This window comes from Oratosquilla oratoria, unplaced genomic scaffold (assembly GCF_046742065.1).
Source record: "Oratosquilla oratoria isolate Oo_2021 unplaced genomic scaffold, ASM4674206v1 SCAFFOLD65, whole genome shotgun sequence".
Lineage (NCBI taxonomy): Eukaryota > Metazoa > Arthropoda > Malacostraca > Stomatopoda > Squillidae > Oratosquilla > Oratosquilla oratoria.
The window spans coordinates 344,174-367,392 of record NW_027467729.1 but is presented as its reverse complement, the minus strand read 5'-3'; the positions used below and the strand labels follow the sequence as shown (position 1 = coordinate 367,392).

Below are 23,219 nucleotides of genomic sequence, written 5' to 3'. Positions count from 1 at the left end.
AGCATCAAGTTTTTTCTTAAATTCTTGAATAGCATTTGCTCACACTGTGTTTCTTATCTAATTTATTCCAGGTATCCACCATTCTGTGTGGGAAGTTACTCTTTTTCAGATCTCTTCTATAATTATCCTTTTTGAGTTTTTTTTCATGTCTTGTTTTTCTGTTGCCCCACTTTAATAAATCATCTCTAGGATTTCCATTCCTTTCATGATTCTATAATCAGTAGATCTCATCTTTCCCTTCTTTGTTCCAGAGTTGGTAGTTCCAGTTTGGACAATCTTTGTTCGTATGTCAATTTGGAGAGTGATGGTGCCATCTTTGTCATTGCTCTTTGTATTCTTTCTAATTTCTTTATATTTTTTTTAGTACTGGGTGTCCATAGTGATGCAGTGTACTCCAGTTTTGGTCTTGTCATTGTAACTAATATTTTCATGATCATTTCCTCATCCAAATAGTGAAATGCCACTTTCATTGACCTTGGTAGGTTGAAGGTTTCTCCAACTATTTTATTGATGTTTGTCCAGTGACATGTCTTTGCTGATTATTACTCCTAGGTCCCCTTCCGAACTCACTTTTTTGACTTCTTCACCAGTTTTATAATTTCTTGATATTCTATTTTTACTTTTTCCAAACTACATCATACTACACTTCTTAATGTTAAAGATCACTTCCCACTTTTGACTCCATTTCCAGATTTTATCTAGGTCTATCTGTAATGATTCACAATCATCCTCTGTACTTACTTTCTTTAGTATTTTTGCATCATCTGCAAAGAAGTTTATATAACATTCCACACCTTAATTCATGTCATTTATGTATATGGCAAACATGATTGGGGCCAATACCAAACCTTGTAGGACACCACATATCATTTCTTCCCAATTTGAGTATTTGTCTCTAATTACTATCCTCATTTTCCTCCCAGTCTAGAAGTCTTCCATCCATTCCAATACTTTTCCTTTGATGCCACCTATTGATTCATTCTATTTTTCTTATTAGTTTTTTGTGTGGTACTTTATCAAATGCTTTTTGTAGATCTAGATCTGGTGTGGTGTATTTACATACATACATACATATACCAAGGCTTTTTCCCCCTTACTAGGGAGGTAGCCAAAAAGGAAAAGGCATAAAATCATTCCCTCCCATTCCATCCCTGAAAACACTCCACACCCCTCCACCCTCCCTCCCATCTTAGCACCTCCTAGATGACGGGTCATCCCTGCACCCTGTCCACTGCCCTGGGTCAGAAGCAGTGTATTTACCTAGTTGTATTACACAGGAAGGGAGCTATGCTTGTGGTGACCCGTCTTTCTATCTTGAATAGTGTTTGCACACACTGTTTCTTTATCTAAGTTATTTCAGATATCCAGCATTCTGTGAGGGAAGCTATTCTTTTTCCAATCTCTTCTATAGTTATCTGTTTTGAGTTTCTTTTCATGACCTCTTGTTTTTCCATTGTCATTTTTTTGTAAATCATTCCTATCAAGGATTTCCATTCCTTTCATGATTCTAAATATAGTCAGTAAATCACCTCTTTCTCTTCTCTGCTCCAGTTTTGGTTGTTCCAATTTTGATAATCTTTGTTCATATGTTGATTTGGAAAGAGCTGGTGCCAACTTTGTTGTTGCTCTCTGTATTCTTTCTAGTTTTCTTATATTCTTTTTAGTACTAGATGTCCATAGTGTCGCTGCGTACTCCAATTTTGGTCTAATCAATGTAACTAATATTTTTTTAATCATTTCTTCATCCAAGTAATCAAATGCCACTTTCATTGACCTTAATAGGTTGAAGGTTTCACCAACTATTTTGTTTATATTTTTATCCAGTGTGATGTCTTTGCTGATTATTACTCCAAGGTCCTTTTCCAAGTGCACTTTTTTATTTCTTCACCAATTTTATAATTTTTTGAAATTCTGTTTTTACTTTTTCCAAACTCCATTATGCTACACTTCTTGATATTGCAGTTTACTTCCCACTTTTGAGTCCATTTCCAGATTTTGTCCAGGTCTGATTGTAATGAATCACAGTCCTCTTCTGTTCTTACTTTCTTCAATATTTTTGCATCATATGCGAAGAAATTCATATAACATTCAACTTATCATTTCTTCCCATTTCGAGTATTTATCTCTAATTACTACACCTCATTTTTCTCCCAGTCAGGAAGTCCTCCTTCCATTTTGATAATTTACCTGCGATGCCACCTATTGATTCTAATTTTCTTATTAATTTCTTGTGTGGTACTTTGTGAAATGCCTTATGTAGGTTTAAATAGGCACAGTCTGCCCATCCATCCCTCTCTTCTATTATATCCATTAGTCTTGAGTAGAAGCAGATCAGGTTTGTTGTACATGATCTTCTTTGTCTAAATCCAGACTGGTTTGGGTTTAGTATAGATTTTTCTTCCAGGTCTTTAACCCATCTACTTTTGATCATTTTTTCACATATTTAGCTACTGTGCTTGTTAGTGAGACCGGTCTGTAGTTAGTTGGATTTTCCTTGTTTCCTCCTTTATATATTGGTACAATGTTTGCATTTTTCCAGTCTTGTGGTACCTTTCCTTCTTTAAGCGAGTATTTGATTATACATACATATACCAAGGCTTTTTCCCCCTTACAAGGGAGGTAGCCAAAAAGAAAAAGGCATAAAACCATTCCCACCCATTCCATCCCTAAATACACTCCACCCCCCCTCCACCCTCCCTCTTATCTTAGCACCTCCTGGATGACGGGTCATCCCTGCACCTTGTCTACTGCCCTGAGTCAGAGACAGTGTCGCAAGACACAGCACATCCAGCAAGGCCGCTTCATTGAATCGGCGACCCCCCTCTCCGTCCCCCCATGCAGAAAAGGAGAAGACGGAGAAATCCCTTTGGACTGCGTCAAATTTTTCTCACACACACTACCTCACCTCCCGTGCCCTCACACATTCCACCTCATGCATCACAACATTATCCATATAAAACTATTCTCCATTCACCCCTATCTTGTCCTCTTCTGTCCTTCCTCAACAGACATTCCCCTCTTCCCCAAAGCCCCCTTCACCCCATCCACCCATCTCATCCTAGGACATCCCCTCATGTTCACTCCCTCCAAATCTGCCTTCCATACCTCTTTTACTAGTCATTCTTTCCATGTGCCCAAATCATCCTAATACTCTTTCAACCCTGTCTCCTAACTCCCTTTCCACCCCTATTCTCCTCCTTACCTCCTCATTTCTCACTCTATCCAGCCTAGTAACCCCCATCATACTTCTCAGACACCTCATCTCAAACACATTCAAACTCCTCTCTTCCTCTCTTATGTTCCCTGTTTCTGCCCCCATACAGTGCTTTTGGCACAATCACTCCTTCATACAGTCTCCTCTTAGCATCCATTCCCAAATGTCTGTACCTCATTACAGTTTTTAATCCACCAAGGCATTTACTTGCTTCTCTCAATCTATATTCTACCTCCACCTCCACTCCACCCTTTCCTGCCACATTCGCACCCAAGTATCTAAAACTATCCACTTCCTCCAATCGCTCTCCCTTAATGCTCACTTCCTGTCTGCTGCCACTTTCACCCTTTGCATATCTCATCACCTTACTTTTACCCACATTTATCTTCAATTTTCTTTCACACACACTCCCAAACTGTAACCAACCTCCTCAATCCCTCCTCTGATCCTGCTACAAGCGCAGTGTTGTCCGAAAACAACCTCCCACTATTCTCCATTTTCTTTAACCATCTCCAATCCCTGACCCAGCACCCTTGCATTTACCTCTCGCACCACCCCATCCATGTATATGTTGAACAGCCAGGGCAACATAACACATCCCTGACAAAGTCCCACCTTTACATTTTTAATATTGTAATTAAGTGACTTCAAATTCGAGAACGTTAGAGAACTTACCTGGTTGAGTTCTCTAACTATCGTCGGAACTGAAAGTGTATTCTTGAGGCTTCGATCTAACTGTAGAATTCCCTTGCCGAGGTTTATTTGTTGCGTCTGGTACCAGAGCTGAAGCTTGTCATACGTTCAGTTAACTAAACATAGTCTCGTTCTGCTGGGATTCTTACGAGCTCGTAAAACAGCTTTGAAACCACGGGACAACTAATACTTTAAGTAAGTTCTCAAAGTTCCCGATTTGTTAATCAAAATTACAACATAGGCTTAATAGATAATAAAGAGGGAGGGGAGTTTAATGATATATTAATTAAGATTACGATAGTGTGGTACGAAGTTACAGGAAAGGTTCCCGATTCGAAATTAAACAAGCTTTCGGGAAATTGCCGTAGCTCAAGGTAAACAATGCAATTCCCGTAACAACAATTACCACAGCCTCCCCGACAACAAAAAGAAAGTGTTTAAGAAATATAACACTTTTGAACAAAATTTATAACAAGTTTTTAATTGCTAGAGACCTTACTAGGTCTCTAGAGGCTAGCGCAGTCTTAAGAGTTGGCCTCACAGAGGTAGGTTCCAGTGAGACACAATCGCCTTGTAAAGAGTTAACTTCCTCTGAGTCTGAGACCTCTTCAAAGGGTTCAGACTCTCTAGTCTGAACATTAGGATCCCCAGGGGATTCATCCTCAAGACTGGAACTCAACTCAGCATGGAGCTCTAAAGGGATTGAAAGTTTAATGTTGACTTTGATAGAGTTTCCATCAGGCTTAACGACAGAGACTGTACGTATCACCTTGTCTTGGTCAGGAAAAGTTTCCACAATATGAACTAAGGGCCAGAAGGTTCTGGTCTAGAAGGTGAGTTTCAAAAAGGCAATATCACCCTTTTCCCAGCTTCTAGAACTGTGATATGCAGCTCTATCCCTTTCCCTTAAGCTGACCAAGTACTCTGTCAACCATCGTTTCTTGAACTCTTCATAAAAATAATCCCTACAGTCCATAACCAAGTTGAGAAGTGAAGGGTAGTCTTCTGATTCCCATTCAGGGATTTGTTCCAAGTCTCCAAACATCAGAAATGGTCCTTCCAATAAGGAAATGATTTGGGGTAATAACATCTACCTCATTTTCACAAGAACAATAAGTTAGTGGTCTATTGTTCAAATTTTTTTTAACATCGGACAAAAGAGTGGTAATCTCTGCCAGGGAAGGAACAGACCTACCCAATACCTTATACAAACATTGTTTCACTGTCTGTATTCACCTTTCCCAAGTGGCACCATACCAAGCAGCATAAACAGGAATGGCTCTATGCTGAACAGGGGAAGTTTTAAATTTCTCTTCAAATTCAGAAGAAAACAAAAGTTGTTCAGTAACATTTCCCGCTTGTACAAAAGATTTAGCGTTGTCAGAATAAACAGCAGAAGGAATTCCATACCTGTTAGCAAACCTAATGAAAGCCAAAATGAACTCAGGAATGGACATAGTATCCACAACTTCTAAATGAACTACTCTAGTATTGAAACATGTGAAAATAAGAATGTATGCTTTAACCTTCTCTCCATTCCTGTCTCTAACCCATAAATGCCCTGTGTAGTCTACACCAGTATGGGCAAAGGGCACACTTAGATTCACTCTAGAGGCAGGTAAAGAGGAAGGAGAAGGATAATTTACTACACGGGAATTGTATTTCCTACAAATTATACAATCCTTCAAAATGCTTAAAACAGCTTGTCTGGCCTTAAGTATCCAGAATCCATGCATACGAAGGAAATTAAGTGTGGCCTGTAGTCCCATGTGCATAACTTGACAATGAGCAAAGAAAATTAGGATCTTAGTTAAATGATGAGATTTGGACAAGAGAAGGGGATTGACAACCTCATATTTGAGGTTAATGTTCTTGTCAATTCTGCCCTTGGACCGTCCAATCAAACCATTCTTGTCCAAGAACAGGCTCATTTGACTTACCAAAGGAGGTACGTCATTAGTGTTGGAATTCTGCAAGTAAGCCAATTCAGCAGAAAAGGAATCCCTTTGCATAATACATACATATACCAAGGCTTTTTCCCCCTTACTAGGGAGGTAGCCAAAAAGGAAAAGGCATAAAATCATACCCACCCATTCCATCCCTGAAAACACTCCACACCCCTCCACCCTCTCTCCCATCTTAGCACCTCCTAGATGACGGATCATCCCTGCACCCTGTCCATTGCCCTGGGTCACAAGCAGTGTCGCAAGACACAGCACATCCACAGCAAGGCCGCTTCATTAAATCGGCGACCCTCCCTCTCCGTCCCCCCATATAAAGGAGAGGACGAGGAGAAATCCCTTCGGGCTGCGTCAAAATTTTGCTCACACACACTACCTCACCCCCCATCCCCCGTCCATTCCACCTCATGCATCACTACATCTTCCATATACAACCATTCTCCATTCACCCCTGTCTTCTGTCCTCTCCCGTCCTTCCTCAACAGACATTCCCCTCTTCCCCAAAGCCCCCTTCACCCCATCCATCCATCTCATCCTAGGACGTCCCTTCATGTTCACTCCCTCCACATCTGCCCTCCATACCTCCTTTAATAGTCTTTCCTCACTCATTCTTTCCATGTGTCCAAACCATCCTAATACTCTTTCATCAACCCCATCTCCCAACTCCCTTTCCACCCTTGTTCTCCTCCTCACCTCCTCATTTCTCACTCCATCTAGCCTAGTAACCCCCATCATACTTCTCAGACACTTCATCTCAAACACATTCAAGCTCCTTCTCTCTTCCTCTCTTATGTTCCATGTTTCTGCTCCATACAGTGCTGTTGGCACAATCACTCCTTCATACAGTCTCCTCTTAGCATCTATTCCCAAATTTCTATTCCTCATTACACTTTTTAATCCACCAAGGCATTTACTCGCTTCTCTCAATCTACATTCTACCTCCACCTTTACTCCACCTTTTCCTGCCACATTTGCACCCAAGTATCTAAAACTATCCACCTCCTCCAGTTGCTCTCCCTTAATGCTCACTTCCAGATTACTGCCACTTTCACCCCTTGTACATCTCATCACCTTACTTTTACCCACATTTATCTTCAGCTTTCTTCTATCACACACTCTCCCAAACTCTGTCACCAACTTCCTCAATCCCTCCTCCGATCCTGCCACAAGCGCAGTGTCGTCCACAAACAACAGCTGGCTCACCTCCCACTTTTCTCCATTTTCTTTAACCATCTCCAATCCCTGACCCACTACCCTTGCATTTACCTCTTGCACTACCCCATCCATGTATAAGTTGAACAGCCAAGGTGACATAACGCATCCTTGACGAAGTCCCACCTTTACCTCAAACCACTCACTCTCTCCATTTCTAATCCTGACACAAGCTCTACTACTCTCATAATACTCAGGGTCAGCATTAGACTTCTTGAACAGAAAGACAGCCTTAAAAATCAAAGAAGTGTGATGAAGAAGTTTGCTATAGGAAGAAAACTTAGAGATATCTATTAGAGGAGGAGTGTCAACTTGTACAATAGCCACATTGACAATGTCTCCCTTGAAACAGGAGGGAATACATCCCAAGTGACCCTTTGGCCAAGTATGAGGAGGCAACAACAGCCATTCAGGTCCATAAACCCACCAATTGAATTTTTCCTTGAACACCTTAGCACAACAAGGTTTAGTTAGGAAATCAGCCATATTATGTTAAGAAGGAACATAAGTAAAAGAAATGGGTGTGAACTTGGCCTTGAAAATTTCCAAGAGATTGGCAATTTCTTTTAATCTATTATTGACAAATATATTTTTCTTAGGAGCCTTGTTGGTCAAGATCCAAGAAAGGGCAACTTGACTATCAACAAAAAGAACCACAGATTCAACCAGTGGGGCAGACACCAGTCCTTCCCCAAAAATAGTGTTGAGTCATTTCAAAGATAGAAAAGTTGCCATAAGCTCCAAAGATGGTAAAGTTCTCTGTTTAATAGGAGCCACCTTGACCTTGGCAAATAGAAGAGAGGTATTAGACTCCTTTAATTCTCTTCCTTCTTGCCCTACATATATGGCACATCCATAGGCTTCCTTGGAAGCATCAGCAAATACAAACAATTTAATGGGAAATTCTGTACAAAAGGTTTTCCTTTTAAAGGATAGGTTATTAACCTCCCTAAAATTTTCACATAACTTGTTCCATCTAACAAGTAACTCTCTATCTGATTTCCAATCCCAGTCCACCATCTTTTGGCACATCTCTCTAATAAGGATTTTTCCATGCAAGAGCACAGGAGAGAAGAACCCTAAAGGATCAAATACAGAAGACAAGGAAGACAAAACTTGTCTTTTGGTCGAGGTATTCTTGTCAAGAGAAACATCCTTGATTCTCAAAGTATCATGATCCTTATCATAAATATAACCCAAGACTTTAACCTCCTCTTTATTGCAAACTACTTCTTGATCAAGAACAGAAAGAACAGAAGTCGAATTGCATGTCCACTCCCTGAGAGGTAAACCTCCATTGATCATGATATCATTAATCTTCTCGACCATTGCAGGAGAGAACAAAGCTCATTGGTTGTGTAGACCAAATTGTCTACATAAAATTTATCTTTGATTAAGGAGGCAGTTAGAGAGTCAGGCTGCAAAGAAAGATGGTGTTGGATAATGAAATTTAGAATGAAAGGAGAGCAAATGAAGGCAAAAATGATAGTATTATACCTGAAGGGTATATATTGGTTGTTAATCCTCCTGAAGAAACAGAACCTGTTACGATCAGCCTCATCCTTCAAACGGATCTGCAAGAAGGCTTTCATAACATCAGCCAAAATGACATGATTATTGGTCCTGAAATACAACAAGAGAGAGAGGAGGTTGTTCATCAAGTCAATTCCCGGGAATGCAGCTTCATTTAAGGAAGGAGCTTTTCCAACTTTGAGAGAACAATTGAAAACTGGCCTTATTCTAGAAGTGGCAAGATTATCATCCTTCAACACATGTCTATGGGGTATAAAGATTTGTCCAGGGACTCTTTTAGTTACTGGCTCAATAATACCCAAGGCCTCTTGCTGGTCAAACACAGCTTCATATTCCTCTCTAAGCCCCTTTTGCTCAAGTTTGTCATAAACCCTTTGAGCCACAGCTAGAGATATCTTAAGGTTAGAGGGAACAAGATCCACCAAATCCTTTTTCCACGGGATCTTCACATAGTAATGTCCATTCTTGAAGGAAATGGACTGTTTAAATTCATCAATGTGTAAATTATTAATATCCGGGGTCTGTTACTCTTTAATACCAATGGACTCTAAAAAATAGAAATTATCAAGACCATAAACAACATTGGAATTAATAAAGACTTCCTGCAAAGGATCAAATTGAGAACTTACAGGTTCTAAACAGAAGTTGACAAGAAACTTTTCTTTGCCTAACCTTTTGGGAGAAAAATATTCAACAGTCTTATAAGACTGAGTAAGGGAAGTGCCTTTCTCAGTTTTCTTTAGAGAAACTCCATTGGTCTTGAAAGAAGAATTATAGGAAACAAGTGAAGCTCCATGATATTTCTCTGAGCAATTAAAAGAATCCACTCCAAGGTCATAGTCTGGTTTTATCCTCAAAGGCCTCTCCTTGCATTTGAAACTATCAACGTCTTGGATTTCATTAGAGGGCATTTCAGGAATCCCCCTTATCATTCTCTTTAAGTAGAAAAGCTTCTCACTAGGGGAATGTAACCATCAGCAATTTTGATAACCTTGCATGATGCAAGGGGGCACTTTCAATTGAAAAGTTTGAGAAGTTTTGAAGAAAATCATTTCCAATGATCCCTAAAACGTTCAGTTGGTCTCCCTTCACTTATGGAAAACTTGGCGAGACAAAAAATTGGGGATTATTCATACTAAGTAGTACAGAAGATAAGGAAGGAATTTGTAAGGACAAGTTGAATCCTTCAATGGCAAAGAACAAACTAAACAAATTCATCCCTGAAGGGAGTTTTAAGTTAGCAGTGTAGTTAAAACCTCTTTTATTCATTAGAGGTAAACCAAAGGAAGAAACTAACTTGTCCATAGGAGGACTTAGGGTCCAACTTTGTCCTCTACAAATTCCTTATTAATGATAGAAAACTGGGCTCCAGTGTTCAACAAAAAGAGATATTGGGCAGTTCTCTTTCCTCTGCTAATAGGGAGACCAAAGGAACAATGAAATCTGTTGAATTATGAAAATTAAACACTTTCCCTTCAGAAAGTGGTGTCTTATAAGTCATAGGACACATGGCTCCATGGTGCTCGGGTTTGTTGCAAACAGAACATTTGTAAGGCAGAGCAGCCTTTAACCCAGGGCATTCCAAAGAACCATGTCCATGATTTAGGCATCTATTGCACAGTCCTAACTGAGCTGCTCTAGCTTTCCTGTGCTCAAGGGATTTATATGAAGTACACTTCGAACTAGCATGGTCAGAAGCGGGGCAAAATTTACATCTACTGTACTAATGGACTTCTTAATGGGATTAGAATTGACCTTAAAGGAGCCATCAACTCCCTTACTGGAATTGACTGGTTTTTTCAAGGAAATTTCCTTGAAAGCAAGGTAGCTGGTAGTAAGGCTTCGTTTAGGTTTGACACCAAGATCATCTGATCCCATTTTTAGTCTAACCAAAACTGACTGGTAAACTTCCTTGAGTTGATTAAAATTGGGGTAATTAGAATTAATCACCCGAGACAATTCAATTAGAAAAAATTTAGGCAATTTATTTAAGATTAATTTACTTGTCAAGAGGAGGCCCTCGCTTCCTGGCCTAGTGAAATCTACCCCAATTCCCTTAAGGTCTTGTAGCTTGGAATCTACAGACCTAATGTAACTTTCAAGGTCTCTCAAGAGACCTCTGATGCAATAATAATGGAAATCAACACCTTTTCAAGAATTTCTTCCTTGTTGAAATACAACTCATCAAGAAGAAGGAAAGCAGAGTCAAAATTTGAATCATCCACTGGTAAATTCTCTACTAAATGGAAAGCCTCCCCTCTGAGGTATCCCTTCAAATAAATTAACTTCTGACTATCAGTCAGATTGGGGATACCAGCTAAGGCATTCAGAAAACCCTTCTTAAAGTTGAAATAAGCAAAAGGATTGCTGGAATTGTTCTCGAAATGTTGAAGAACAATAGGAGGAAGAGAAAGTTTTACAGAATTATCAGTGGACTTGTTTAGTTTTTCACCTATTTTAGATTCAAGAACTTTCTTTAACTCTTGTCTCCGTTCCTTATAAGGAGACAATTCAAGAAGAACAGACAGGCGGTAAGCTCTGGATTTCTCCATATCCTCGTCCTTTTCTTCTTTGGGGAGCAATTCGTGAATTTCCTCGTCAAAATCTTGTATTTTTGAGAGGAAATTCTCAATCTGAATTAAAATATCGTCAAGGACGGAAATAGAGAAAGAGTCAGATTATGCATTTAGAGCTTTAAAGTACTTAGAGATAAGCCCCTTTTTATGAGCTCTCTGTCTACGGAGTTTTTGCAAAACTTCCGAATCAGACAATGTCTTATCGTGGCTAGCCATAACAACGCCAACCCAAACAATTCGTCACAAAATACATGGGAAAAACAGTCTTATAGACTAAGCACAACGAAGATAGAAATTAAGTAAAAATCATTCATTTTATTTAAATACGAGCTTAAATTGGATAAAGGCAACAGATCAAAAGAAACCATGACAATATAACAATAGAGGCCACCAAGAATAGAGAACTATTCGAAAATTTCCGAATGTTCATGAGAAAGACAAGGTACCAAAGCCGGCAGAAAATTTCCCGAAAGTTAACAAGGTCCACAAACGAGGAAATTAATAAAACCGAACAAACTCAGTATAAAGAACAGGAAACCGAACTTCGTAACCACACACTATCGTAACTTTAATAAAGCGCTTACATAGCGGCTTACGACACAAAGGGGTAATAATTTAATGTCGAAATCGACTACTAGAGTTAAATATAAATACTTCAGGTTAAATTCTCAAATTCAGAGTTAATAAACTAAATCCGAGAATTCCAATAGAGAAGACTTTTAATATTGTAATTAAGTGACTTCAAATTCGAGAACGTTAGAGAACTTACCTGGTTGAGTTCTCTAACTATCGTCGGAACTGAAAGTGTATTCTTGAGGCTTCGATCTAACCATAGAATTCCCTTGCCGAGGTTTATTTGTTGTGTCTGGTACCAGAGCTGAAGCTTGTCAGACGTTCAGTTAACTAAACGTAGTCTCGTTCTGCTGGGATTCTTACGAGCTTGTAAAACGGCTTTGAGACTACGGGACAACTAATACTTTAAGTAAGTTCTCAAAGTTCCCGATTTGTTAATCAAAATTACAACATAGGCTTAATGAATAATAAAGAGGGAGGGGAGTTTAATAATATATTAATTAAAATTACAATAGTGTGGTACGAAGTTACAGGAAAGGTTTCCGATTCGAAATTAAACAAGCTTTCGGGAAATTGCCGTAGCTCAAGGTAAACAATGCAATTCATGTAACAACAATTACCACAGCATCGAACCACTCACTCTCTCCATTTCTAATCCTGACACATGCTCTACTACTCTCGTAAAAACTCTCGACAGCTCTTGGAAGCTTTCCTCCTGTATATCTGCAAAACCTCCCACAGTGCCTTCCTGTCTACCCTGTCATAAGCCTTTTCCAGATCTACAAAAGCCAAAAAAAACATCCTTACCTTTTCCTATAGCTTTCTCACATATCTGTCTTACCACAAAAATCTGATCTACACAATCTCTACCTGTCCAAAATCCACACTGTTCCTCACCTATTTCTCCCCCTGTTCCTCTCCTAATCCTCTCAATCAAGATCCTCCCATAAGCCTTCCCAACTACACTTAGCAAGCTAATCCCTCTGAAACTACTACACTCACACTCGTCCCCTTTTCCCTTGTAATGTGGAACTATACAGGCACTCCTCCAGTCCTCCAGCACTCTACCCTCTCTCCAGCAAACATTAAATAACCTCACCACCCAGTCCACCATCACTGTACCTCCTTTTTTTAGACATTCTGCATGGCGTCCATCCAGACCAGGTGCCTTACCTGCTTTCATCATCTTAATAACTGCCTTCACTTCATCCTTCCTTATTTCTCCTCCATTTTCCTCACTCATCACGGTCATTTTCTAAGCATTTCCCACTGCAACTATCTTTCCCTCCCTATCCTCCTTCACATTTAGAAACTCCCTAAAATACTCTGCCCATCTTCCCCTTACTGCCTTCTCTTCTATTATCATCTTTCCATCTGCACCTTTTACCTTTTCTTCTCTACTTGATTCACCTGCTCTTCCTCTCTTAATTTCTTTCCAAAACATCTTTTTATTACTTTCAATATTTTCTGTCATACTCTTACCCCATTTCACATCATTCTGCTCTCCTCTTTGCCTCCTTTACCTTATGCATTACTTTTCTTTGTACCTTTCATATGACTCCCTCATCCTATTTTGTAACCAATCTGTGAAAGCTCGCTTCTTCTCTTCTACAACCTTCTTTGTTTCCTCATCCCACCATTCACTACCCTTTTTTTCTATTTCCTCCCATCCTTCTTGTTCCACACACCATCTTTGCATGCTTTGTGACTCCCTCCTTGAACCATCTCCATTCCTCCACTCCTAGCTCTACTCTATCCTTCACTCCCTCCCACTCCTCTCTCAGCTTCTTCTTGTACTCCTTCTCCATTTCCATTTCATTTGAAGAGTTCACTCTAAGCACCTCCCCACCTTTTGTCCTTTTCCTCTTTCTCCATCTATCCTCCTTTCTCAACTTAACTTCCACCAAAAAATGAACTGATATTCCCCCTCTCTCTCCCCTTAGCACATGTATATCCTTAACTCTTCCTATTATACTCCTATCTACCACTACATAGTCCATTAACACTCTATCTACCACCCTTCCATCCACCACCCTCTCCCATGTGTACTTATGCTTGACTTTCTTCCGAAACACTGTATTTGCTATCATCAGCTCTCTTTCTAGACACATCTCCACCATCAACTCTCCACTACAATTCTTTCCTGGAACTCCACATTTTCCAACCACTCTGTCAATTGGTTCATTTCCTACCCAAGCATTAAGGTCTCCCAGTACTACTACATTGACATTTCTCCCTAATCCCTCTATGCACTCATTTAAATCTATCCAAAAAGCCTCCCTTTCTTCTACACTCTTCTCACTACCAGGCCCATATGCACTTACAAAAACCCACATTTCCTTTCCCAGTTTCACCTTCATCCACATTATCCTTGAGGAAACCTCCTTCCACTCCACTACACATTTACCTATCTCTTCACTTACTAGTATAGCCACCCCTTCTCTCCCTCTCCCTTTCTTCACTCCTGATAGGATTTGATTATACTGTGTATTTTATCTGTTAATTCTTCTACACATTCTTATCAGAATCCAATTTGCAATTCCATCCGGAGCATGCAATTTTCTGACATCAAGGTTTTTTATTTGGTTGCTGATTTCCTTCTTTGTTACAGTTATTTCCTTCATGGGGGGGGGGGGATTTCTGTCTCTCTATTCCCTCACAATTGTGAATACTGATTTGAAGTGGTTGCTCATAACTTCTGCCATTTCTTGTTCTTCTGTATATTCATGACTTCCTTGGCACAGCTTTTCTATTTCTTGTTTGTTTTTTAGTTTACTGTTCACATATTTGTAAAATAGTTTCAATTGTTCCTTGCATTTTTCTATTATTTCCTTTTCATAATTTCTCTTTTCTTCTCTGCGTATTTTTACATAATCATTTCTTAGTTTAATGTATGTTTGCCATTTGCTCGTTTTTTTGTATTTTTTCCTTAATTTCCAGGCTTTGTCTCTTTTATTCTTAGCTTCACTACATTTTTTGTTGTACCATTTTTTTATGTACTGTATGTTGTGCATTTATGTATGTAAAGCATGCATACAGTAATGCATTCCGACGAACTCACTAGTCCTTATTTCCTGCTCATTCTGGGCATTCATCCTCTGAAGATTCCTTAGTCTTGTTTGGATATCTGAATTGGTTCGTACATGTATCCTTGTACCATACCCACATCGGAACACAAGAGGGCATTCAGATCCAATAAATCTTCTTCACTTGATGTGAAATCCCTATCATGTTGCACGCTGGCCATGTCCAAGCACGTAAACAACAACCCTGAAGTCATCAGTTGCCCTAGCAGTGGAAAATGTAAATATGACATTGAAAAGTTCGTCTGCTATCTGGCACCTTTAAGATCATACTATTTGGATGAAATCAAGACTATAAAATGCTAGAAATATGCATTTTAATGTTCTGACTTCTAAGTTATATTTTCATACATGAAATAACAAAAAATAAAGAAATCCAAAACCTCAATTGACCTTTAATTTCATTCCAAAACATCTTTTTATTACTTTCAAAAGTTTCTGTCATAATCTTACCCTATTTCACACCTGCTCTTCTCTTTGCCTCCTTTTTCTTATGCTTTACTTCTATTTCACCCACTGCTGTATCAATTAAGATCACCATAGAATAGGAAGAAAAGTTACAAACCAAGACAAAGAGGACTTTTAAATTACCTAAAAGCAAATTGGCGAAAGTACTCTGAAGACATTGAGAAAGAACTAGAAAAAATTTGATTAAACCAGTTCCTAAAGGTGTTAACTGTTAGCTGTTAACAAAGCTGTTAACAACCATCCAGACTCTAAGTAAAGAACACATCCCTAGAGGCTACAGAAAGGACCAAGGACTTCAACCCCAACTTCACACATGAGATAGTCTCATAAACATAAAAAATATAGATATAGAACAAGAGAAAGAACTGCTAAAGCAACTAAAGTGATGTCACAAAAAATAAATTATGTTTTGATATACTTAGGAATTTCCAGTTTTATTTTCCAGGTTTGCAAGTATGGTGGGATCTATTTTGGAACTGTGTAATAAGTGTACTTGCACAAATTATGTTGTTGTTGTTTTTTCCTGAACTTGTATAGCATAACTCAATATCTACATTTTTATTAAATCCATTACAGCCACACCGGCCCTCAGCAGAGGCCCTTGACAAGAATTTCTTCAGTAACTTGAATGGAGGAGCTCACTTCAAGGGAAAGAAACCTATTACAGGACTCAGGTAAGTCTTGCCTCTGTTTTTGAGTAACAGAAATATATTTATGGATCACCTGGTTTAATGTTAAATGAATGTGCAATTTTTTGCATTACTAGGCTTGAAATTTTTGTATTTCAGGACACAGGCCACAGATCTAGGTGCAGGGGAAAGTGTTTCCAAGCCATGGAAGAAGCACAACAATAAGAATAGAAAGGAAAAATTAAGGAGAAAATTTGCTGGAGTTGATCCTTATGCTTAGATTAGTCATATTTGAAATTAGAATTTTTTTGTTTATGGAGACGTGCCTTCAAGTGTAGATATCAGAGTTATGGAAGGAAGATGGATCCCCTCCCCAAAGTGCACACAATACCTCTGGAGAGAAACCATCCACCAGCCAACCTTCCAGAGCAGCTTACAACCCTTCACTTCCACCCAGAGCTGTGGCCCCTAGAGGCTGGTACCTGGTCTCCAGAATAGGCCCAATGTTCTATTTTTTCAGAACACTCTAGTTTCCTTCCTTTCCTTTTTTCCTTGAAGTACTGAGGGTATTAACTTCATGGTAACTTTGTGGTAGTATTTGTTTTGGGTTGCCCCTATAGACCAAGACCACACATTCATTTGTGGTAATTAAGATTTCTACATGCAGAGGAATTATGATGCCTTGGTACATCAGCTGGCTTTCTTATATGTGGTTCCCTTGCACCTGCCCTTTATCATTTTATGACTACCGCTTCCAGAGAGGGAAAAAGAATTCTGGCTTTGTTTCCCATACAAATCATAAAAAGCAACTAACTGGGATGGAGTGTTGGAACTAGGGATCCTGCACTGTATGTTCCTCATTTGAAAATTCAAGGCATATGAGAGTCTGGGAAGAGGACTCCAACAAAAACTAGTAATTGAGATGAAGTATACAAAAAATATGGTGGAGGTTGTGAGGATTGATGGAGTGAGAAATGAGAAGTTGGCAGACAGGGTTAATGAAGTAATACTAGGATGATTTGGGTATATGGAAAGAATGAGTGAAGAAAGACTGGCAAAAACAATGTGAAAAGTAGAATGGATGGAGTGAACTTTAGGAGAAGACCAAGAATGGGACGGATTAGGTGAAGGGGGCCTTGAGTAAAAGGGTAATATCTGTTGAGCAAGGAAGGGAGAGGGCAAGAGATAGTGTGAGTGGAGAATGGTTGTGAATGAATGATGAATTAATGTATCTCAAAGGAATTATCCTTGTCTTCTTTGTATTGATTGTGAATAGATGAGGTGGGAGGGTTGCCATGTAATGAGGCAGTGGGGATAGCTGTGGAGGTGCTGTGTGTTGCTGCATCTCTTCTGACTCGGGCATTCAGGAAGGAATAGGGATGGCCCTTCATCCATGAGGAGCCAAGATAAAAGCGAAAATTGGTGTTGGATGGGTGAAGGGTGGGTTGCCTTGGCTAGTAGCCTCCTATATAAAGAGAAAAAAGGGCTTTTAGTTTATGTGCATATGTTAAAGGGAGTTCACTAGTGCCAGCCCTCCCACTTTGTGAAACTAGCAACATCAAATAAAATTCAGGCCCTTACACATAACCTTTGGCTACCCCCCTCCCATGTAAGAGGGAAAAAGCCTTTGGTTTATGTATGTATGCACACATAACCTACATGCACAAGAGCCATCACATTGCACACACCTTTTCACTACAACTGCCACTCTTGGGTCCATTTAGAATGTACCCCTCTCATCTGCAACTTGGGAATGAAGGATTACCCTATTCCCAGTCACACTGGGTCAGAGGCAGTGCAGCAAGGTACTGCTCTTCCACAGTAGGGCCTGACTGCTGGAGCAGGTATTCTCATTATTTTGATAGATGAGGTAAGAAGAACTTTCCTATGGGGTGTTTCATTCTTTAGTCTATTTCAATCTCTCCATTTACTCCTGTCTTTCACACTCGCATTTCTTTTCTTGGTAGATACTCCACTACCAGGACTGTATGCACTCGCAAAATCCCATATCTCCTTTCCCAATTTCACCTTCACCCACATCATCCTTGTTAACACTTCCTTCCACTCAACCATGAACTGCCCTATCTGCAGAGCCATGCTTTCCCTCCCCTACCCACTCATCACTTCTGACGCCCTCCCCACCATACTCCTAAATTGAGTCTCACCTCTCCCCTACAGCTTCATTTCATTTAGCATTAACACGTCCATCTTCATTCACACAAATAGTTTTTTTCCTGTTTACTCTCATCAGTATCACAACCACACACATTTAATGACCTAATTACTAGGGTTCTGTTTGGAGTCTTCTTTCTAGACCCTCTTATAACCTGACATTTCATATAAGAAATGTAATACCAAGTACATATGAACATAAGAATGGGCATTTCCATGTCCATTACCACCTATCATCCCTATCCATAGTTATCTAATATTTTCATAAAGCAACCAATTGTTTCAGTGCTCACTACATTGTTAATAAGTCTATTCCAGGATCCCTTGTCACCATTACTATCCCATTTTATGATACATATGGTCAACACAGTGACAGAATTCATCTCCCTTTTCCTACAGGGGGATCTGGAAGAGGTAAAGTCATAGAAGTGGTAAATGATTGGTTCAAGGGAATAGAATAGGTTTGACAACTGTAGTACAATTTTCATCCTTATTTACAAGTAGAAAGGGGGAAGGGAGTGAAATGTGTATTTACCTAGTATTTACCTAGTTGTATGATACAGGAAGGGAGCTATGCTCGTGGTGACCTGTGTTTGTATCTTTCAGCATCAAGTTTTTTCTTAAAATCTTGAATAGGTGCATGCCTCTGACTTTCCCACATCTCTTATAAGGGGTAAAAGCTCTTGGTTTATAGATTGGTAGATAGATTTACAAGTAGAGGATTTTAAACTCCAGCATAGACAAATGATGTGTGGCTCTGGTCCATAGAGGCTCCCCAAAACAGTTCCTAAGTATTGGCTGTATATTACCACGCAGTCAATACCTCAGAAATATGTTAAAAAATTATGAATCTAAGGCAAATTTTTATTACTGTGTATCTATTCTATCTGTAAACTAATAGGCATCTGTACCCTAAGAGAAACAGCCAATCAGTGCATGAACCCCCTCCCACACATCACACTTCCATCTATCACCCATTTCCTTTTTATCTTAGCTCCTAGTGGATGAAGTGTCATCCTTTTCCTTCACCCACTAACCTGGTCAGAAGCAATGTAGCAAGACATAGTAGCAGTAAAATTGATATTGCTGTAAATAGTAAAACATTATTTCAAGTAGAGTACTTGGGTACCTTACTGTAACCTGCCCTATAGCTGGGATGCTTGATGTGTATATTAGAATGCTTGGTGATTGTAGTAATAAAAAATACAATAGCAAACACTATACACCTGTCGATGGGCTCTATTTCACCATCATTAAAATGTATGCTCTAGACATGCTGCAAGTATGCAGCCTTTATATTTTCCTCATTTGCAAACAAAGTAAAAACATTTGTCATGCTTCCATCTACTTACATTGTGAGAAATGTGCTTCAGACACCAGTCCAGAAATATATAAATGACATTTTGAATTTATGCAGTGACATGACTGGTACTTAACTATGCTCTATGTTAAGTGTGTACACTTCAGTTGGTTTTTGATGATTGTATCTCCTGACACTAGTAAGCTAGTAATGAATTAACACTACTTTGTGTGACATCCTGACCACCTGTTGGCAAGCCCATTCATTTTTGTATGTGATATGTACAGATCCACTTCAAGGTACTAACTGGAAGACAGCATAACAGTACCATTCTACCAGAGGAGGCAAAGTGGAGAGTATTATTTTGTTGATAAATATTTCAAAATAATGGGTATAATTCTTTTTCCTTTTGTTGTTTATCATTTTACATAGAATTTTTTTTCTTCTATTGACTCATTCCAAGCAGTACAGATAAACTTCAAAATACACAAGGGTTATGTTCCTAAAGATGTTGTGTACTTGAAATTTGTATAATATGAGGATACTTTTCCTTTAAAATCAGTTTATCAATCCACTGCCCTTAGTCCTTCCTGCGTAATACCCATGGCCTCCAGGAAGCCAGCAACAGCCCCAGGGTGGGATCATAAGTCACTTAGAGAAGAAATATTGTGTTGTTGTCTCAGTATTGTTAGTGTGGGGCATTGCAATATGAGGTTTATGTATTTACCTAGTTGTATTATACGGGAAGGGAGCTATGCTCGTAGTGACCTGTCTTTGTATCTTTCAGCATTAAGTTTGTTCTTAAATTCTTGAATAGTATTTGCACACACTGTTACCTCATCTAATTATTCCAGATATCCACCACTCGGTGTGGGAAGCTATTCTTTTTCAGATCTCTTCTACAACTATCCTTTTTGAGTTTCTTTACATGTCCTCTTGTTTTTCTCTTCTCATTTTTAATGAATCATCTCTATCTAGGATCAGAGGAGGGATTGAGGAAGTTAGTGACAGAGTTTGAGAAGGTGTGTGAAAGAAGGAAGCTGAAGATAAATGTGGGCAAAAGTAAGGTGATGAGATGTACAAGGGGAGAGAGTGACAGCAGGCTGGAAGTAAGCATTAAGGGGGCCGTCGCAATGAATTTCCGAAAAAATTGAAATATTTGAAGAAAAAAAAATCCCTGTCATCTAGTGGCCTTTGGCAAGCCAGTCCTGAAATATTTCAGCAAAATACCAAAAAATAAAGGAGTTATGGCTATTTTTCTGACCCCCCCTCCCACTTCCCAGTACACCTTCGCTGCACATATGTTCGACTAAGTTATTTCATCGCAATAAAAATGGCACAAATGCGATGTATTTTGTTATTCACTAATATAGACTAGCTGGAAACGTCCTACACGTGGGGATAGCACTTTGCACTCGTGAGTAAACAGAGAATTATTGTGAGTAGGCAGAAAAAGCGAATTGTCGCTCCTTGGAGAACTTTTATTTGAAGCTATAATCATTTCAAGAATGCCTAAACATTCGAAGAAGAAACATGTGTTTCACGAAAGCTAAGAAACTAGATCAAATTATTGAGAAAGAGTGTACTTCTGCCTCAGTTATTACTGGAGATGACTCATAGCAGTGCTGCTGCGCGCGCCCGGGCTTGGCTATGCTGACCGCGCATTATCGCACTCCTCTACCCCTCCATATCCTCTTTTTTCAAATGACGTCACCTCAAACATCGAGCATGCGTGACGTACCATCATGTGCCTCTTCAAATGAAACGCTCCGAGTGCTTTTCGTCACGAGCGACTGTCATTGATCATAACTTTGGAAGGACACATAATCTTCTTTTTCACTTGGTTGGAGTCAATCCCATCATTACAAAAGCACTTGAGGAACAAGACAAAGACACAGAACGGAAAGGGACACCAAAGACTAGAAAGAGGAAGAGAAAACTATCGTTCAGCTCCGATTTCCAGCCGGGAGCTTTCTAGTAAGCGAACCTGGTGACAATGAGGGAGGTGGTGCCTCCTGAAACCCTCGCCTTCTGAGCTGCTAATACCTCGTAGAATGGGGGATCAGGTACCAGCTACACTTTATAATAACATGTGAATGACATAGAATGCATGAAGATTGTCGCAGAGAAAATAATCTAAATGAAATACAGACGCTCCTCAACTTACGTTTTAGTTATGTTCCGAACGGCTAAACGTAAGTTGTTACTGTACTATACATCCGTAAATTCTATTACCATATCTTATAAAACACCCCTAAATCATTAATTATACACATAACATTGTAAAATAATAACATTAATTTCAAATAAATTAAATTCAAGCAACATAAATTGAGATGGTGGAGGAGGATGAGGCAAGGCATGTTCGGTTTGTCATTTGTGCAATGTAAACAATGGACGCAGCGTCATACGCAAGTATCGTATGAACTACGGAGAGCGTGCTAAAATAGAAAATTCACTCAAATTTTTTTTTTTTTTTTTTTTTTTTTTTTTTTTTTTTTTTTTTTTTTTTTTTTTTTTTTTTTTTTTTTTTTTTTTTTAGTCAGTTCAAACGTAAAATGAATGAACGTAAGTAGAGGAGCGTCTGTACATAAAAATGCAGGGAAATGTATTTTGAACTTCAAAGCTCAATATCTGAAAACTACCCTTTTCTCTACATTTTTTCTATCTCCTCTGTAACTACTTGGCCGATTTGAATCATTTGAAAGCTGAATAAATTTGAAAACTTTTTATCATGGGGTTTTTCATTTTTTGTGATAGAAGTCGATATATTGTATTTAAAGAAAAAGAATGACATCATTAAAAAAAAAATCCTTTCTCTCTAAACTAAGAGGAAATTCCAAAAACTGTATGACAATTTTTTAGGTGTTGCTATAGAGCATTTGTGGTATTTTTTTCAGCATGCTCAGTCAATGGATAAATGAGGAGATAGAAAGTTTGTAATTTGTCAAAAAACTTTTTTATTAATAACTTCATTGTTTTTCAACCAAATGATATGAAAATTGGTGGTGAATATCTCAGTATATGTATAAATAACATTAAAAATTCGCGAAATTCCAATCATAATTGACGAAGTTCGTTTTCGAGCGCAACAGCCCCCTTAACCCCTTGAGTACCGGATGTGTGTTTTGTGACACCTGCGTGTCACAGCTGAGTGCACCCACCAGGAACCGAGCGTGCCCCCCATTACACGCATGTGTCACAGTTATAAGCTGTGTGTATTGAAGGCCCTTAAGGCCTCGGTTTCTGGGTTATTTCTATCCACATGGTGGCAAGTGTCTGTATTTACAAACACAAGGCTCCAGCCATTCATGGGATGGTTTGAAACGTTTGTTTACGTAAGGTTGACGGGTCGGTAATGAAGGGGTTAAGAGTGAAAGACTGGAGGAAGTGGATAGTTTTAGATACTTGGGTACAAATGTGGCAGGAAAGGGAGGAGTGGGGGTGGAGGTAGAATGTAGATTAAGAGAAGTGAGTAAATGCCTTGGTGGATTGAAAAGTGTAATGAGAAATAGACATCAGGGAATGGATGCTAAGAGGAGGTTATATGAAGGAGTGATTGTGCCAACAGTACTGTATAGGGCAGAAACATGGAACATATAAGAGGAAGAGAGAAGGAGTTTGAATGTGTTTGAGATGAAATGTCTGAGAAGTATGATAGGGGTTACTAGGCTAGATAGAGTGAGAAATGAGGTGAGGAGGAGAATAGTGGTGGAAAGGGAACTGGGAGGTAGGGTTGATGAAAGAATATTAGGATGGTTTGGACACATGGAAAGAATGAGTGAAGAAAGATTAGTAAAAGAAG

The 23,219-nt window shown here is 39.1% G+C and overlaps 2 protein-coding genes across 5 annotated transcripts in view; one reads left to right on the top strand and one right to left on the bottom strand.

Annotated features, from left to right (window-relative positions):
• LOC143023835 (uncharacterized) overlaps window positions 1-23,219 on the bottom strand; it is a 134,852-nt gene that overhangs the window by 43,528 nt on the left and 68,105 nt on the right. The gene's annotated exons all lie outside the window — the stretch shown is intronic.
• Ns3 (nucleostemin 3) overlaps window positions 1-23,219 on the top strand; it is a 201,248-nt gene that overhangs the window by 171,364 nt on the left and 6,665 nt on the right. For 3 of the 4 annotated variants that reach the window (XM_076182468.1, XM_076182467.1, XM_076182470.1), the window contains 2 exons: window positions 15,890-15,987; window positions 16,102-19,802. In XM_076182468.1, the coding sequence (XP_076038583.1) occupies window positions 15,890-15,987; window positions 16,102-16,222 (219 nt within the window). In that variant the 3' untranslated portion in view covers window positions 16,223-19,802. Of the gene's footprint in view, window positions 1-15,889; window positions 15,988-16,101; window positions 19,803-23,219 lie in introns of those variants that run through there. The other variant, XM_076182469.1, reaches the window with a different exon arrangement.